At 60.6% G+C, this 19,053-nt stretch overlaps 4 protein-coding genes across 4 annotated transcripts; 3 read left to right on the top strand and 1 right to left on the bottom strand.

The window, feature by feature from the left end:
- Positions 1–892: 892 nt before the first annotated feature.
- IUM83_07362 (mucin-like protein) lies at positions 893–5,425 on the top strand (the record flags this gene model as incomplete). Its single annotated transcript, XM_067931650.1, has 1 exon — positions 893–5,425. The coding sequence occupies one exon, from the start codon at positions 893–895 to the stop codon at positions 5,423–5,425; it is 4,533 nt and encodes a 1,510-aa protein (XP_067798943.1).
- A 1,876-nt stretch (positions 5,426–7,301) lies between these two features.
- IUM83_07363 (uncharacterized protein) lies at positions 7,302–10,172 on the top strand (the record flags this gene model as incomplete). The annotated part of the gene is made up of 1 exon (XM_067931651.1): positions 7,302–10,172. One exon carries the CDS (start codon positions 7,302–7,304, stop codon positions 10,170–10,172), a length of 2,871 nt encoding a protein of 956 aa, XP_067799124.1.
- Positions 10,173–10,295: 123 nt separating this feature from the next.
- IUM83_07364 (putative mucin) lies at positions 10,296–15,860 on the top strand (the record flags this gene model as incomplete). Its single annotated transcript, XM_067931652.1, has 2 exons — positions 10,296–15,533; positions 15,855–15,860. The coding sequence occupies 2 exons, from the start codon at positions 10,296–10,298 to the stop codon at positions 15,858–15,860; spliced, it is 5,244 nt and encodes a 1,747-aa protein (XP_067799089.1).
- Positions 15,861–16,557: 697 nt separating this feature from the next.
- On the bottom strand, positions 16,558–18,056 carry IUM83_07365 (Kelch repeat-containing protein; the record flags this gene model as incomplete). The annotated part of the gene is made up of 2 exons (XM_067931653.1): positions 16,558–16,563; positions 16,638–18,056. 2 exons carry the CDS (start codon positions 18,054–18,056, stop codon positions 16,558–16,560), a joined length of 1,425 nt encoding a protein of 474 aa, XP_067798946.1.
- Positions 18,057–19,053: the final 997 nt, after the last annotated feature.

The following is a 19,053-nucleotide window of genomic DNA, read 5'->3' on the forward strand; positions in this document are numbered from 1 at the left end:
CAGGGCCGCGTGGATTTCTCGATTGCCAGGTCGGTTCGTGTCCGAGAGGAAGGTGCTCAGCTGCCCCCGTCTTCGTAAGCCCAGCGGAGGCACTCATATCGCACGGATTCTTTCTTCAGGCAGCTCGCTACCATAACATAGAGCTGTAACACGTGCTGGCCGTGAGCACCGATCGGAGGTTGCTGCGTTCGGGCCCCTCCTGGGCCATCACCACAGCTGCGCTGCGGCAGTAAAAATGCGCCCAGCGCGCGTCACGCTTGGCGGCGTCGTGGCTATCCTGCCCAGCAGGCTGCCGGGGCGTGCCACGTTGCTTGAAGGACCACCTCACTGTTCTTCACGGCGACTTGTGATGTGCATGCAACGCGGGCGGGGCCTGTCCCGACGAGTGCACGCTTTGGTAGAGGCCTGGGCGGCATCCCTCCCCGCAAAGTCGGCGAGCTTTGCCTCGAGTCATTTAGCTGCAAGAAGTGCATGCAGCAGCCCAGCCTGAACCGCGCTCCCGCCTGCCGCGCTCGGACAGTCCCGGGATCGGCCATCGCCTGTGGGCGCGAACTCCTCGCTGTACCACTTGCGCCGCGTGAGTGACTTGAGCTGCACCAAAATTTCGGCGCTGAATACCGGCACAGTGTACCGGAAAGTCAGTTCGCCGTCCCGGCGCTGCGCTCTCGCCAATCAATTGCGAGCGACGAACAGACGACAGCTGGCACCTCGAGTCTCGGCCAGTGTGGAGGCTCTCTGCTTCCCTCCGTCCTCGGCAGACCTGCCTATCCGGTCGCCTGCTCGCGCGCCCGTCATTCCATCAATCGGTTCCTCCTGGTTGTTACACCCCAACGCTCGACGCTCGCGCCGACGTACACTTTGATTGACTGACCGGCTGCGAGGACAGACAGACATGGTCCACGTGCGCGCGGTGCGCGGCCTGGCGCTCGTGGCGCTGGCCCTGGCGGCCGCCGAGACGCAGGCCCTGATGGTCGACGCCGAAGCCGCCCAGGTGCAGCGCAACCTGCAGCTGGGCCTCGGCGTCGGCACCGGCTCCGGCCTGAACCAGCTCGCGGACAGGGCCACGGTGAACCCCTCCGACGCCTCGGACTCGGCGCCGTCGTCGGGCTCGTCCTCCACGTCCACGACGACCACGGACGCGCCGGCGACCAGCACCCCGACGGACGCCCCTGCTCCGACGACCGCGCCGTCCACCACGACGACCACGGATGCGCCGCCCGCTGCTACCACGACGGACGCGCCCTCGACGCCCACTACGACGACCGCGCCGACGACGGATGCGCCGACGACGGAGGCGCCGAGTCTCCTGTCTCCAGTCACTAACCTGCTGACAACCGCTCCAGCTACTGACGCGCCGGCAACCGAGGCACCGTCAACGCCGGCCACCGACGCGCCTTCGACGCCTTCCACGACGGACGCGCCGGCAACAGATGCGCCGCAGACAAGCACGAGCTCGAATTCGGGACTTTTGACTCCGGTAACCAATCTCCTGACGACCGCCCCGACTACTGAAGCTCCGACGACGGACGCCCCAACGACGGACTCGCAGTCCACACCGGCTACCGATGCGCCCTCGACGCCTACTACGACTGATGCACCGACAACGGATGCTCCCTCCACACCGGCCACCGAGGCGCCCTCGACGCCTACTACGACTGATGCACCGACGACGAATGCTCCCTCCACACCGGCCACCGAGGCGCCTTCGACGCCTACTATGACTGATGCACCGACCACGGATGCTCCCTCCACACCGGCCACCGAGGCGCCTTCGACGCCTACTACGACTGATGCACCGACCACGGATGCACCGGAGACGAGCACGAGTTCGAACTCTGGTCTTTTGTCTCCAGTAACTAACTTGTTGACAACTGCCCCAACTACCGAGGCACCGTCAACGCCGGCCACCGACGCGCCTTCGACGCCTTCCACGACGGACGCGCCGGCAACAGATGCGCCGCAGACAAGCACGAGCTCGAATTCGGGACTTTTGACTCCGGTAACCAATCTCCTGACGACCGCCCCGACTACTGAAGCTCCGACGACGGACGCCCCAACGACGGACTCGCAGTCCACACCGGCTACCGATGCGCCCTCGACGCCTACTACGACTGATGCACCGACCACGGATGCTCCCTCCACACCGGCCACCGAGGCGCCCTCGACGCCTACTACGACTGATGCACCGACCACGGATGCACCGGAGACGAGCACGAGTTCGAACTCTGGTCTTTTGTCTCCAGTAACTAACTTGTTGACAACTGCCCCAACTACCGAGGCACCGTCAACGCCGGCCACCGACGCGCCTTCGACGCCTTCCGCGACGGACGCGCCGGCAACAGATGCGCCGCAGACAAGCACGAGCTCGAATTCGGGACTTTTGACTCCGGTAACCAATCTCCTAACGACCGCCCCGACTACTGAAGCTCCGACGACGGACGCCCCAACGACGGACTCGCAGTCCACACCGGCTACCGATGCGCCCTCGACGCCTACTACGACTGCTGCACCCGCAACCGATGCACCGGAAACCAGTACGAGCTCAAACTCGGGTCTTTTGACGCCGGTAACTAACCTTTTAACGACCGCCCCGACTACCGATGCACCGACAACCGAGGCACCGTCCACGGCGACCACGGAAGCGCCTACCGCGACGGACGCACCTACGACTGATGGATCCAATGTTCTTTCGCCTGTTACGGACTTGCTGACGACGGCACCTACCACCGATGCCCCGACTACGGATGCGCCGACCGCGACGGATGCCCCTACGACCACGACAGCACCATCGGCGACGACCCCGACTGCCACGTCGGTGCTGGATCCGGTCACGGACCTGCTGACGCCTACACCAACGACCGAACCATCAGCGACAACAACTCCTTCCGCCACCACGCAGGCGACGGTCTTGCCGGACATTTCGACGCTGGTCCCGACAACGACGGATACTCCGACAACGACGGATACTCCGACAACGACGGAAACTCCGACAACGACGGATACTCCGACAACGACGGATACCCCGACGACCGACACTCCTGGCGCCACGCCCACGCCAGCGACGATCTTGCCGGACATTTTGACGTTGGTTCCGAGCACCACTGACGCTCCGAGCACCACCGACGCTCCGAGCACCACAGACGCTCCGGGCACCACTGACGCTCCGAGCACCACCGACACTCCGAGCGCCACCGACACTCCGAGCGCCACGACCTCGCCAGCGACGATTTTGCCAGACATTTCGACGTTGGTTCCGAGCACCACCGACGCTCCGAGCACCACTGACACTCCGAGCACAACGGAATCGCCTGGCACTGTGTTCCCATCTACAGACTTGCCCACTCTCGTCCCGGGAACGGAGAATCCCGTGACTTTGACGCCTGGCACCGAGACTCCTGGCACCGATGCGCCTGCCACCGAGACTCCTGGCACCGAGACGCCTGGCACAGAGACCCCGTCTACTGGGACTCCTGCGACCGATACTCCTGGTACGAACGAGCCGACCGACTCGACTGATTCGTCTGGTTCATCGACTAATGACTTCACCGAGTCGCCACCTCCTGTGACGAAGGCGCCAGGCGATGAGACTACCGACTCGCCTGAGCCCGTGACGCAGACGCCTTCTGCCACCAAGTCCCCCATTGCTATCGAGACGAACTCAGGCAGCGAGGACGAGCAAGACGCCTCGGCCCAAAAGGACCAGACTCAATCGGATGTGATCATGTACAACGCGTCGGCAACGCCGATGACGGCCAAGAGCGGTTCGGAGGACCCGTTTGCCATCCCTGAAGACACTACCAAGACGGAGAAGCCGGTCGTGCTGAACATTGCTGGCGGCACTGGTGAGAGCGGTTCGGAGGACCTAGTGAAGTACGTCCGAGGGAAGACGCCCACGTCCGGCAGTGCTGCTACCGCGAATGCCAACGTGATCGGAGGCCGGAACACGTACGTGGACACGGAGGACAGCGACGTGTTGTCGACATCGGCCGCGGCCTTCCACGATTTCTTGCGTTACGCCTCAGTTGCGTTCGCTGGCATCTCGGTAGCGTTGTTGCTTTTCTTCCACTTCGTTTCTCTGGACGCCAACCTTGTGTGGGTCAACGCTGCGTGGAGCCCCAACACTTGGGAGTTCCTCTTCTACGTGGGCTACTTGCAACAAATGCAGGCCACGTCGGAACTCACGGTGCTCAAGACGCCGTACTTCCTGTGGGATTACACGGACTCGTTCGCGTGGAGCAACTTCTTGATCCAGGACTCTTCCAGCGACTCTACTGGAGCTCGTCGCCTTGAGACGATTGTGCTGGGTGGCGTCGTCTCGTACGCAGACCGTATTGGAATTTCGGAGGCGAGCATTCTCAACCAGGGCGCCACTGGTTTCGCCATGATCATGGGTATCCTGATCATCGTCTTCCTTGTGCTGGCCATGCTGGCTAAGCGCAAGGCTGAGCATGCGCTGGACGAGCACTCAGACCTGAGCAGCTACACTTCCGGTGTGCACCGTCTCCGTAGCGTTTCCATCCGCGCCCTTGGACTGTGCGTGCTAGTTTGGTACTTCTCGCTGTACCCGCTGAGTATGTTGGCGTCGTTCGAGATTTCGATGGAGATCCAGGCTTCGACGATGGCCGATGCGTTAGTGGTGGCGATCATCGCACTGGTTCTCGTCTGCTTCGGTGTGCTTGCTGTCGCCGGACGTGTGATCATGCACAAGACGAAGGACGAGCTGGAGCAGTTCGAGAATCTGGCCACCTGGGGCTCGCTTTACTGCGAGTACACGTACCGCAGCCGCATGTTCTTCGTGATTGACGTGGTGGTGCAGATCGCGACAGGCGTCCTCGTGGGCTGTATGTCGGGTGACCCGACGCAGCTCGTTGCGGTCATAGGCATCCAGGCGCTGTATCTCGCGTGCGTGTTTGTTATGTCTCCGTTCGCGGACCAATTGGTGCTCCGCATTACGTACGTGCTGGGCCTGCTCAAGATCCTGAACTTTGGCCTGGCCTTCGCGTTCCTGAACTCGAACACGATGTCGGCCACTGGGCGCACCCGCGTGGCCCAGGCGTACATTGGCATCAACTCGATCGTGATCCTGGTCTGGTTCGTGCGCCAGCTCATCGTCTTCAGCACGTACATCCGCGCGTGGATGGTGCGTTCGAACGACGACTCGCGCCGCAGCAACTCGGTGATCAAGTACGACCCGCAGACGGACACGGAGTCGGACCTGTGGGCCAGCCAGTTCACCGCGGCCGGTCCCAACGATAGCAGGCTCAACCAGTCGGCGAACGGCTGCACGCTGACGCTGCCCGCGAGCTCGGCGGGCAACTCGATGCAGCCGTCCTACCAGAGCGCGTCGTCGTCGTACGGACAGCACTCGCTGGAGCCGTCGTTCGGCTCGGAGGCCCAGTTCAAGCAGCAAATGTCTCGCTTCTAAAGGAAGGGCAGCGACAGAGCTAGAGCAACGTATGTAGCAGCACAGAACAAGGAGCTCTTTGGCATAGTGGATTGTGGGGTCTATAAAGACAATGATAATAGTTTTGAGTTGAAACCCGCTGCTCATGAAGTTCATGATACATGTACATGTACCGGTAAACATGCTTACAGGCAGCGACAGATTCATCATGTAACTCGGCGGTGCCGTCATGTTGCTCACAGGCATGGGGGAAAGTCCGCCCTGGATCGTTTCGCCATGTCACGGACACATTTTCCTGCTGCTGGATACGAAGCCCAGGTAGCGAACCGAATAGCACCAGCAAGCAACCCAGCGGATAGATACCGTAGGTGCGCAGCGTTCCGAGCGCGGACTTTCAGTGAACTGCCACCAGTGAACGCAAACTCAAACAGCGGAAGGAGCTGGAGGATGTCAGCGGCCGCCGTGACAGGCAGGAAGCCGCTCGCTGACCATCGTGCGGTCGCCACGGCGGCCGGAGGACGCGATCGCTCTACCCACATCGCTATGCCCAACTTCCCGAGGAACAGCTTGCTGACTGTATGGGCCTCGCGTTTCTCTATATTTTTGAATATTCTGAGTCTTTGCTGTAGATATGAGGAAAATAGGGAAAGAGTTAGCAAAACAGAGTACATCGCCACCCGCCTCAGGTGCAAGCAAAGGGGATGAACGTACTGACTTAGCACCATTCAGGCGCCAGGCATTGATGCGTCCCCATCTTCGCTGGCAGTCCCGCGTAACAGCCGTGTCTGTAGAGGCGGTGCAAATGGTTGCAGCCGCAAGGGCCAGTCCGTCGCTATCGCGGCTTCCGACACCTGGGCACGCCACGAGAGCGGACAGCATCGCGCCGTGCATTTCCCTTTCGCGGGCGGCAGTCAGTCCTCCAGCCGGCGTGCAGTGAGTAGCGGCGGCGGCGAGACTTCTATCGTTCGTGCCGTTGAGAGGCTCGGGGCACCGACCGACGGCCCCGATCCGCATAAGCGAAAAGCGGAAAGCGGACAGACACACAGCAGGGCAGAACAGGGCAGGCAGCAGGCGGGGGGAGCAGGATATTTACTGGCAGCAGGCCGCGATAGGTAACTTATTCCACAGCGCTATGGAGCGGAGGCGGCGATGGAGCCCCAGGAGACGCGCGAGCGGCCTCGCGGTGCTCGTCGCGCTCGCCATTGCGCTCTGCTCGACGGGACTAGCGACAGCGCTACAGGTCGTGGACTCCAGGCAACTCGAGGCGAGCGTGCGTCTCGCCCCCAGCGATAGCGGCAGCACCGACGGCAGCGTCGGCGTCGACTCCAGTTCTCGTAGCAAGTCAGATTCAACCTCCAGCGCCAGCTCGACGCCGACACCGACGCCGACACCGACGCCGACGACGACGCCCAGCGCGACAACCAAGACGCCTGAGACCAAGCGCCCCGAGTGGACGCCGGTGCCGAACACGCAGACTGGATCGACAACATCAGATAGCAGCTCGCCTACAGATACGCCAGGAACCACAATGCCAACGACAACAGCGCCGGCGACAACAATGCCAGCGACGACAGAGCCAACGATTCAAAGCACAAGAAGCAGCGCAAGTGGCTCCACTACAGAGACGACAACACCAACAGAAACCCCAACTTCGACGACGCGAACACCGGAGAGCACGACACGGACGCCGGAGAGCACAACACGAACGCCGGAGAGCACGACGGCGACGCCGTGGACGAATACGCCTGTGTCAGGAACTGACACCTCTTCTTCGCGCTCGAGCTCTAGTTCTAGCTACACGCCGAGCTCGACAACGCGGACGCCGGAGAGCACGACGGCGACGCCGTGGACGAATACGCCTGTGTCAAGGACGGGCTCGTCTTCTTCGGGCTCGAGCATGGACTCCAGCTTCAGTTCGAGCTCTAGTTCTAGCTACACGCCGGGCTCGACGACGCGGACGCCGGAGAGCACGACGGCGACGCCGTGGACGAATACGCCTGTGTCAAGGACGGGCTCGTCTTCTTCGGGCTCGAGCATGGACTCCAGCTTCAGTTCGAGCTCTAGTTCTAGCTACACGCCGGGCTCGACGACGCGGACGCCGGAGAGCACGACGGCGACGCCGTGGACGAATACGCCTGTGTCAAGGACGGGCTCGTCTTCTTCGGGCTCGAGCATGGACTCCAGCTTCAGTTCGAGCTCTAGTTCTAGCTACACGCCGGGCTCGACGACGCGGACGCCGGAGAGCACGACGGCGACGCCGTGGACGAATACGCCTGTGTCAAGGACGGGCTCGTCTTCTTCGGGCTCGAGCATGGACTCCAGCTTCAGTTCGAGCTCTAGTTCTAGCTACACGCCGGGCTCGACGACGCGGACGCCGGAGAGCACGACGGCGACGCCGTGGACGAATACGCCTGTGTCAAGGACGGGCTCGTCTTCTTCGGGCTCGAGCATGGACTCCAGCTTCAGTTCGAGCTCTAGTTCTAGCTACACGCCGGGCTCGACGACGCGGACGCCGGAGAGCACGACGGCGACGCCGTGGACGAATACGCCTGTGTCAAGGACGGGCTCGTCTTCTTCGGGCTCGAGCATGGACTCCAGCTTCAGTTCGAGCTCTAGTTCTAGCTACACGCCGGGCTCGACGACGCGGACGCCGGAGAGCACGACGGCGACGCCGTGGACGAATACGCCTGTGTCAAGGACGGGCTCGTCTTCTTCGGGCTCGAGCATGGACTCCAGCTTCAGTTCGAGCTCTAGTTCTAGCTACACGCCGGGCTCGACGACGCGGACGCCGGAGAGCACGACGGCGACGCCGTGGACGAATACGCCTGTGTCAAGGACGGGCTCGTCTTCTTCGGGCTCGAGCATGGACTCCAGCTTCAGTTCGAGCTCTAGTTCTAGCTACACGCCGGGCTCGACGACGCGGACGCCGGAGAGCACGACGGCGACGCCGTGGACGAATACGCCTGTGTCAAGGACGGGCTCGTCTTCTTCGGGCTCGAGCATGGACTCCAGCTTCAGTTCGAGCTCTAGTTCTAGCTACACGCCGGGCTCGACGACGCGGACGCCGGAGAGCACGACGGCGACGCCGTGGACGAATACGCCTGTGTCAAGGACGGGCTCGTCTTCTTCGGGCTCGAGCATGGACTCCAGCTTCAGTTCGAGCTCTAGTTCTAGCTACACGCCGGGCTCGACGACGCGGACGCCGGAGAGCACGACGGCGACGCCGTGGACGAATACGCCTGTGTCAAGGACGGGCTCGTCTTCTTCGGGCTCGAGCATGGACTCCAGCTTCAGTTCGAGCTCTAGTTCTAGCTACACGCCGGGCTCGACGACGCGGACGCCGGAGAGCACGACGGCGACGCCGTGGACGAATACGCCTGTGTCAAGGACGGGCTCGTCTTCTTCGGGCTCGAGCATGGACTCCAGCTTCAGTTCGAGCTCTAGTTCTAGCTACACGCCGGGCTCGACGACGCGGACGCCGGAGAGCACGACGGCGACGCCGTGGACGAATACGCCTGTGTCAAGGACGGGCTCGTCTTCTTCGGGCTCGAGCATGGACTCCAGCTTCAGTTCGAGCTCTAGTTCTAGCTACACGCCGGGCTCGACGACGCGGACGCCGGAGAGCACGACGGCGACGCCGTGGACGAATACGCCTGTGTCAAGGACGGGCTCGTCTTCTTCGGGCTCGAGCATGGACTCCAGCTTCAGTTCGAGCTCTAGTTCTAGCTACACGCCGGGCTCGACGACGCGGACGCCGGAGAGCACGACGGCGACGCCGTGGACGAATACGCCTGTGTCAAGGACGGGCTCGTCTTCTTCGGGCTCGAGCATGGACTCCAGCTTCAGTTCGAGCTCTAGTTCTAGCTACACGCCGGGCTCGACGACGCGGACGCCGGAGAGCACGACGGCGACGCCGTGGACGAATACGCCTGTGTCAAGGACGGGCTCGTCTTCTTCGGGCTCGAGCATGGACTCCAGCTTCAGTTCGAGCTCTAGTTCTAGCTACACGCCGGGCTCGACGACGCGGACGCCGGAGAGCACGACGGCGACGCCGTGGACGAATACGCCTGTGTCAAGGACGGGCTCGTCTTCTTCGGGCTCGAGCATGGACTCCAGCTTCAGTTCGAGCTCTAGTTCTAGCTACACGCCGGGCTCGACGACGCGGACGCCGGAGAGCACGACGGCGACGCCGTGGACGAATACGCCTGTGTCAAGGACGGGCTCGTCTTCTTCGGGCTCGAGCATGGACTCCAGCTTCAGTTCGAGCTCTAGTTCTAGCTACACGCCGGGCTCGACGACGCGGACGCCGGAGAGCACGACGGCGACGCCGTGGACGAATACGCCTGTGTCAAGGACGGGCTCGTCTTCTTCGGGCTCGAGCATGGACTCCAGCTTCAGTTCGAGCTCTAGTTCTAGCTACACGCCGGGCTCGACGACGCGGACGCCGGAGAGCACGACGGCGACGCCGTGGACGAATACGCCTGTGTCAAGGACGGGCTCGTCTTCTTCGGGCTCGAGCATGGACTCCAGCTTCAGTTCGAGCTCTAGTTCTAGCTACACGCCGGGCTCGACGACGCGGACGCCGGAGAGCACGACGGCGACGCCGTGGACGAATACGCCTGTGTCAAGGACGGGCTCGTCTTCTTCGGGCTCGAGCATGGACTCCAGCTTCAGTTCGAGCTCTAGTTCTAGCTACACGCCGGGCTCGACGACGCGGACGCCGGTAGAGCCGGCGGCGAGCTTCAAGTTCGGGCTCGAACACGAATGATGTTCTGACGGAAGCTCCTACTACAACGCCTTCTACTGAAGCGCCAACGTCGCCTCCTACGACGGATACGTCAGTGGCTGGATCGAATGGGAATGCACCCAAGCAGACTGAGGCTCCAGCGACCTGGACGCCAACGACGGAGGCTCTACGGAAGTTCCTACGACAACGTCTTCTTCGGGTTCGAACACGGACGCCTCCGTGCGGACCGAAGCGCCGACATGGACCCCTGGCACGGTAACCCCAGCAGAGCCGGCGGCGAGCTTCTCAAGTTCGGGCTCGAACACGAATGATGTTCTGACGGAAGCTCCTACTACAACGCCTTCTACTGAAGCGCCAACGTCGCCTCCTACGACGGATACGTCAGTGGCTGGATCGAATGGGAATGCACCCAAGCAGACTGAGGCTCCAGCGACCTGGACGCCAACGACGGAGGCTCCTACGGAAGTTCCTACGACAACGTCTTCTTCGGGTTCGAACACGGACGCCTCCGTGCGGACCGAAGCTCCGACTGAAGCGCCGACATGGACCCCTGGCACGGTAACCCCAGTAGAGCCGGCGGCGAGCTTCTCAAGTTCGGGCTCGAACACGAATGATGTTCTGACGGAAGCTCCTACTACAACGCCTTCTACTGAAGCGCCAACGTCGCCTCCTACGACGGATACGTCAGTGGCTGGATCGAATGGGAATGCACCCAAGCAGACTGAGGCTCCAGCGACCTGGACGCCAACGACGGAGGCTCCTACGGAAGTTCCTACGACAACGTCTTCTTCGGGTTCGAACACGGACGCCTCCGTGCGGACCGAAGCTCCGACTGAAGCGCCGACATGGACCCCTGGCACGGTAACCCCAGTAGAGCCGGCGGCGAGCTTCTCAAGTTCGGGCTCGAACACGAATGATGTTCTGACGGAAGCTCCTACTACAACGCCTTCTACTGAAGCGCCAACGTCGCCTCCTACGACGGATACGTCAGTGGCTGGATCGAATGGGAATGCACCCAAGCAGACTGAGGCTCCAGCGACCTGGACGCCAACGACGGAGGCTCCTACGGAAGTTCCTACGACAACGTCTTCTTCGGGTTCGAACACGGACGCCTCCGTGCGGACCGAAGCTCCGACTGAAGCGCCGACATGGACCCCTGGCACGGTAACCCCAGCAGAGCCGGCGGCGAGCTTCTCAAGTTCGGGCTCGAACACGAATGATGTTCTGACGGAAGCTCCTACTACAACGCCTTCTACTGAAGCGCCAACGTCGCCTCCTACGACGGATACGTCAGTGGCTGGATCGAATGGGAATGCACCCAAGCAGACTGAGGCTCCAGCGACCTGGACGCCAACGACGGAGGCTCCTACGGAAGTTCCTACGACAACGTCTTCTTCGGGTTCGAACACGGACGCCTCCGTGCGGACCGAAGCTCCGACTGAAGCGCCGACATGGACCCCTGGCACGGTAACCCCAGCAGAGCCGGCGGCGAGCTTCTCAAGTTCGGGCTCGAACACGAATGATGTTCTGACGGAAGCTCCTACTACAACGCCTTCTACTGAAGCGCCAACGTCGCCTCCTACGACGGATACGTCAGTGGCTGGATCGAATGGGAATGCACCCAAGCAGACTGAGGCTCCAGCGACCTGGACGCCAACGACGGAGGCTCCTACGGAAGTTCCTACGACAACGTCTTCTTCGGGTTCGAACACGGACGCCTCCGTGCGGACCGAAGCTCCGACTGAAGCGCCGACATGGACCCCTGGCACGGTAACCCCAGCAGAGCCGGCGGCGAGCTTCTCAAGTTCGGGCTCGAACACGAATGATGTTCTGACGGAAGCTCCTACTACAACGCCTTCTACTGAAGCGCCAACGTCGCCTCCTACGACGGATACGTCAGTGGCTGGATCGAATGGGAATGCACCCAAGCAGACTGAGGCTCCAGCGACCTGGACGCCAACGACGGAGGCTCCTACGGAAGTTCCTACGACAACGTCTTCTTCGGGTTCGAACACGGACGCCTCCGTGCGGACCGAAGCTCCGACTGAAGCGCCGACATGGACCCCTGGCACGGTAACCCCAGCAGAGCCGGCGGCGAGCTTCTCAAGTTCGGGCTCGAACACGAATGATGTTCTGACGGAAGCTCCTGCTACAACGCCTTCTACTGAAGCGCCAACGTCGCCTCCTACGACGGATACGTCAGTGGCTGGATCGAATGGGAATGCACCCAAGCAGACTGAGGCTCCAGCGACCTGGACGCCAACGACGGAGGCTCCTACGGAAGTTCCTACGACAACGTCTTCTTCGGGTTCGAACACGGACGCCTCCGTGCGGACCGAAGCTCCGACTGAAGCGCCGACATGGACCCCTGGCACGGTAACCCCAGCAGAGCCGGCGGCGAGCTTCTCAAGTTCGGGCTCGAACACGAATGATGTTCTGACGGAAGCTCCTGCTACAACGCCTTCTACTGAAGCGCCAACGTCGCCTCCTACGACGGATACGTCAGTGGCTGGATCGAATGGGAATGCACCCAAGCAGACTGAGGCTCCAGCGACCTGGACGCCAACGACGGAGGCTCCTACGGAAGTTCCTACGACAACGTCTTCTTCGGGTTCGAACACGGACGCCTCCGTGCGGACCGAAGCTCCGACTGAAGCGCCGACATGGACCCCTGGCACGGTAACCCCAGCAGAGCCGGCGGCGAGCTTCTCAAGTTCGGGCTCGAACACGAATGATGTTCTGACGGAAGCTCCTGCTACAACGCCTTCTACTGAAGCGCCAACGTCGCCTCCTACGACGGATACGTCAGTGGCTGGATCGAATGGGAATGCACCCAAGCAGACTGAGGCTCCAGCGACCTGGACGCCAACGACGGAGGCTCCTACGGAAGTTCCTACGACAACGTCTTCTTCGGGTTCGAACACGGACGCCTCCGTGCGGACCGAAGCTCCGACTGAAGCGCCGACATGGACCCCTGGCACGGTAACCCCAGCAGAGCCGGCGGCGAGCTTCTCAAGTTCGGGCTCGAACACGAATGATGTTCTGACGGAAGCTCCTACTACAACGCCTTCTACTGAAGCGCCAACGTCGCCTCCTACGACGGATACGTCAGTGGCTGGATCGAATGGGAATGCACCCAAGCAGACTGAGGCTCCAGCGACCTGGACGCCAACGACGGAGGCTCCTACGGAAGTTCCTACGACAACGTCTTCTTCGGGTTCTTCAGACGACACGACTTTCAGCCCGCCTCCTGTGACGAGTACTCCCCAGACAGCGGCCCCGACGACCACCCCGACGACGACTGCACCTTCGTCTGGATCAAGCACTTCGTCAAAGTCGCAAACGGCTTCCGCTTCGACGGATTCGTCAGGCTCCTCTGACACGACATGGAGCCCTCCACCGGTAACTAATGCACCGAAGACGACTTCATCTCCGTCGACTCCAGCTTCTTCTAGCTCGGATGCAGTGGCTTCATCAGGATCAGCGGATTCGTCTGAGTCTGGTACAGATACAACGTCATCCACCTCAGAGTCCTCTGATGATAGTACACCGAGTCCGGCACCTGTGACGAGAGCTCCTGTGGTAACAACCGACTCGACTGAAGCTTCCGAAGGTGGCGACGATGTTTCACAAACGGCCCAACAAGATGACTTGTCAGGTTCATCGAGCTCGTCAAGCTCATCGACCCCAAGTCCAGCACCCGTGACTAGATCACCATCGTCGGGTTTCCTGACGATGCCCCCATCTTCTGCTTCATCGGAGTCGATGGGGACAGTGATCCCTGCTGATACCTCGGACATCGACAATTCAGCTGCAGAGGCAATTGCCAAGCAGACCGATTCAGGCAGCAGCGACGAAGCTGACCAGACGGCCCTTGATAACAACAACTTGATTCTGTTGGGAGACACGGGCTCCAAAATCATCTACACTGATGGAAGCAAGGTTACGACATTTGACAAGTTCACCCGTGGCCAAGATCTGAAAGCTCTTGAAGACGGCAGCGGGGGGTATAGCGACATCGTCGTTGGTGGTAGTAACCGCTCTAACCTGCCTCCTGGTGCCTCAATTTCTCTGTCGTCTACAGCACAAGAGGTGCAAAACGCATTGCTTTACGCGAGTTATGCCCTGGGTATCGTGTCTGCAGTGCTGCTTGTGTTCTTTCACGTGCTGGCTCTCCAGCGTCCGCCGTGGCTGGGTGGACCTCCCGACTCAGGAAACCAAGATGGTGGAAACGGACGTTCGACTATGGGCTGGCTTACGCCGAACGTTTGGGAGCTTGCTGTCGTGGTGGGCTACATCCAGCATGTGAACTCCATCTCGATGCTTGAGCTCACAAAGGCTCCTCAAATTGTGTTGGATTTTACGGACTCCTTCTCATTCGCCAACCTGCATATCTCGTCGGTGACAACTACTGCCGTCTCTGATGCCTCGCGCAGACTGCAGCTTATCATCCTGACGGGCATTGTGGCATTTTCGGACCGTATCGGTATTGACGAGGATCAGGCGCTGATGACCGCGTTCTGGTTCTTCCTGGCTGTCGTTGGAGTTGTGGTTGTGCTCTTCGCTCTTGCTGCCGGCTTTGCGTTCTATCGCCACAGCATGTCTGCGGACACGTGGTCAGCATTTTGGCCGACGTCGCTTCGAAACAGCTTTGCCATGTGCATGGTGGGTTTGGGCGTGGCATTGTGGATGGTCTGTGTTTTCCCACTTGTGGCGATGTCTTCGTATGAACTGGTCATGGAGCTGCAATATCGGGTTGGTGTTGGTCTTGCTGTGGCGCTCTTCTCCTTGTGGGCCGTCGTGGTCGGTGGATTGTGCTATGCGTTCGTGAGTGTGCGAGCAATTCCGATCAACGACGCTTTTCGCTTCAAGCACTTCGCTGTATGGGGTTCGCTCTACGGCGAGTCTAAGATGGCTTTCCGCTACTTCTTTGTGGTGACTGTGGGCTGCCAAATGCTGCTTGGTATCCTCACTGGTGCTGTTTCCGGTGTCCCGACGCAGTTGGTAGCACTGATGGTGACACATTTGCTGTTTATCGTCGTGGTGCTCATCATTCGCCCATTTGCTGCTCGCTGGGTGCTGGGCGTAGTGGTGGGTCTGCGCGTCGTGGCAATTGTGAACTTTCTGTGTGGTTTCGCGTTCCTCACGTCCAGTGAGCTGAGCACGCATTGGCGCGGTATCGTGGCGCAGGGCTTTGTGATCTTCAACTCGATTGTGGTCTTCCTGTTTTTCGCACGTTATGTGGCGATGTTCGTATTGGCGCTGAAGCGGTGGTCGGGCTTTACTCACCGCGAAAGCTTTCTTCACTCGCAAGAGGGCTACGACATGGAGCAGCAGACCGACTCGCGTAGCGACCACAACCCGATGTTCATGACGTACGATGTACGCCAGCACCGGCAACACAACGACGGTGGCAGGTTCATTGCCTCGGGGGCAGGGTTTGCGCCTTCAAGAGGCCCAAGGTCCGGGTATTCGTCTGGGTATTCATCTGAGTACTCGTCTGACCGATATGCATCCACGCCCGCGTATTCATCGGGACACTCGTCTGGGCAGCGATCTGCTCCCACACCGTCCGGGTCTTCTGGGTACTCGTCGGACTCACGTGCCCATGGGCAGTCACGTGGAGCCCCACGCTTCTACCAATAAGCGTCTGAAGACCGTGAAGTTTTGCTGACAATATCTGTGTGAATGTTTTGTCAATAGGCTTAGAGATATGCATAAGTGGCAAATTTGCAAATAAGTTTATTAGTACCCTTTTATAGCAACGCGGCGCGGCTCAGCCGTGATATGGTTTCATCCACATCGTCACCTTCGTCGTTCCCTTCACCTTCACCTTGAGGAGGCTGGGGCTTCAGCTCCTCCAGGTCAGGATCGTCGTCGAAACAACACTCGTTCGACAATGGAGGCAGCGAGTGGTTGCGCCGGAAATGCCGACATACTGCTTGCAATTGGACAGCATTGGCCCGGTCGGCCGCATCTGCAATCGCCTCGATGCTTCCGATACGCACAGCGTACTGTAGTGTCCGCTCACAGCGCTGCTTGAGATGATCCAACATGAATTGATCCGCAGCCACAAGCAGCTCTAGCAGAGATTCCAGCTCCATTTCCAGTCCCATGTCGAACGATTGGGCCTGCTCAGCTTCTCGACGACGGGCCTCTTCAATTTCGTTGAGACCATCAGCGGATTGTGGGCATGCTGCTATGCTGTTGCTGACAAAATCCGGCGCGTGGTCTGCATCTTGAGTTCTCGAACACAGAGCGAATGCATCATCATGTGTTTCGATGTGCCCGGTGTAGAGATACTCAAGCAGCAACACAAATACTTGATACCGCACATCCGGAACAACAATTTGAGACTCTCGAGCCTCGCGAAATCCGGAAGAAAACATCCCTCGGAAGCGCTCACTCAGCGCTGACAAAATAAGTTTGTGCGCATATACCACGCGTCCTTCGACAAGCTGGTCATACCAAAAGCACGTGTGAGACTTTTCCATCCAGCTGAACAATACACAAACGAGAGCAGGCACGTACGAACGAAATGTCTGCAAACTCCTCGCAGTCAACATATCGGGCGAGTGCGTGGCGCAACATTCTTGCCGGCGATGGTAAGGATACAGAAGCGTGAGGTGGTGGGTCCGTGTCTAATGTGAAACAGTCATTCAGGTAGTCAGCGCCGCAGGAGCCTCCGAAGATCACGAGCATGCGGTCCACAACGGTGCACGTGTGTCCGGCTCGCCGCCCAGGCCCCCTTCCTACCACTAACAGGGGTTCGTCTCTCTTGAGTATCTCCACGTCAGCAAATTCGCACATTTCGTTCGGGTTCGCCGAGTCGCACGAGTCATTGGCCAGGTCTTGCGCCACCATCATGGCCTCGCGGTCGCTGTGCGCATCTTCAAACTCCTCGTCGCTGTCCAGGTCCTCATCAAACTCTTCTGCGTCGTTCCCGGACCAGCTGCCGTCCTGCTGGTCGTCATCCTCGTAGATATCCCACCGCGGCTGGGACCGGGCCCTGTTGCGACTGGATCGGTAGCTCTGCCTCCACTTCTGCCGCTGCTCGTGCGGGTTCTCGGCCGCAACGACGGCCACCGTCTCCACCCACTGGCGCCGCCGCGGGTCGTACACGTGCAGGTCGTCGTAGCACTTGGCGGACGGGCCCGAGCCGCCGAACACGAAGAGGCGGTCTCGGTGGCGGGCCATGGTCATGCCGGCGCGGGGCAGCGGCGGGGCCACGTAGTGCCTCGTGTCCACGCTGAACTCGTCGTCCACGGCCGACCAGGCCATGCCGCGCGTGTCCAGCACGTGCACGTCGTTGAGCCGCTGGCGGCCGTCCCAGCCGCCGAACACGAGCAGGTCGTCCCCCACGAGCGCCGAGCTGTGGTTGGCGCGCGGGGCCGGCGCGCGGCCGCGCGTGCGCACGGTGGTCCACGTCATGGCGTCGATCTGCAGCGCGTGCAGGTCGTTCAGGTACTCGCGGCCGTCGCCGCCGCGGAAGACCAGGATGCTGCGCAGGCGGGCCACGTAGTCGGCCGTGTGCATGTTGCACGGGCCCAGCGCGGCGGCCAGCGCCGGCTGCTCCCACGTGAGCGAGTCCAGGTGCAGCACGTGCAGGTCGGCGGCGGCCAGCGGCCCGCTGCCCAGCCAGCCGCCCAGCACGAACAGCTTGCGCTCGGCCAGCGTGGCCGTGTGGCCGTTGCGGCCCGCCGGCAAGCGGCCGCGGGTCTCGTGCGTCAGCTCCCGCCACGCGCGCCGCCGCACGTCCAGCAGGTGCAGCGCGTTGTGGTTGCGCCGCCCGTCGTAGCCGCCGAACACCAGCAGCTCGTGCGCAGACACCGCCGTGGCCGTGTGGTTCTTGACGGCCGGCGCGCCCGCCGCCGACGGCCGCAGCGGCTCCCAGCGCAGCACCATTTGGGTCGCGGAATCTCGACGCCAGTTGAAGCCAGTCGGGATTGGGCCCGAAAACAAGTCTGGAACGCGTCTAGAACCCGAAAATAACGTCTGGAACGCCCGAAATTAGGCCGGGAGAAACTCCTGCCCGAAATTAACTCGGCCAGTCTTCCAAACAGGCGGACACAAGATCGCGGCATAGATCTTCTGGATCCGGAAGAGACTGTTTCGCATACTTCCGCCAATATACAAGTTTGTGCGCAGTGAGTTAAGTTTATGAGTAGTACGTTTTGGCGGGCACGTGTGAACTTTGGGATTGCGGGCACTCTTGCCAGAGCTGCATTATGCAAGACGAAAGTCAAGTAAGCTGGCACAGAAATGGCCTAGTTCAACCAGGGACAAGTAGAGCAGCCGCACGACAGCACCCAACTGCCGTTGCTCCTCACTTCAAACTCCCACTTCGTGTTGCTGCGTTTGCTTGCACCACTTGCACGTCGTGCGCAACTACTTGCTGTGCGGCACTGGTAATACATTATGGAGCTCGCGCAGCTTCGGGAACGGTTGCGGGCCAAGCGGCTTCGTGAAGATGTCCGCAACATTGTCTTCACTCGGACAGTACTCAATTGCGAACACGCCACGCTCCACAAAGTCCTGAGTCTTGTGAAACTTCAAATCCATACTTCTGACCTTGTATCCACTGCTAACCTCCTCGATCACATGGATCACTCACTGCCTGGTTGTCTTCAAAGAGAACCATCGTTGAATCTTCAGCTCAGCGAACAAGTTGTGTGTCCACATAAAAAGGTTGGAGCACTCACTGGTTGCAACAAACTCTGCACTGCATGTCCCCAGTCGCGATCGACTGCTTTCTGCTCTTGTAGGCAAACGTGCAACCGTGTAGCTGTAACTCATAACCAGTAATAGAACGGCGATCCTGTTTTTCGTTATCAGGATCAGCATCTGCGTAAGCCACTAACTGCATCACTAGAGACTCGGTCTTGTACGACACGAATCCACA

Source organism: Phytophthora cinnamomi (genome assembly GCF_018691715.1).
Source record: "Phytophthora cinnamomi strain GKB4 chromosome Unknown Contig6, whole genome shotgun sequence".
Lineage (NCBI taxonomy): Eukaryota > Oomycota > Peronosporomycetes > Peronosporales > Peronosporaceae > Phytophthora > Phytophthora cinnamomi.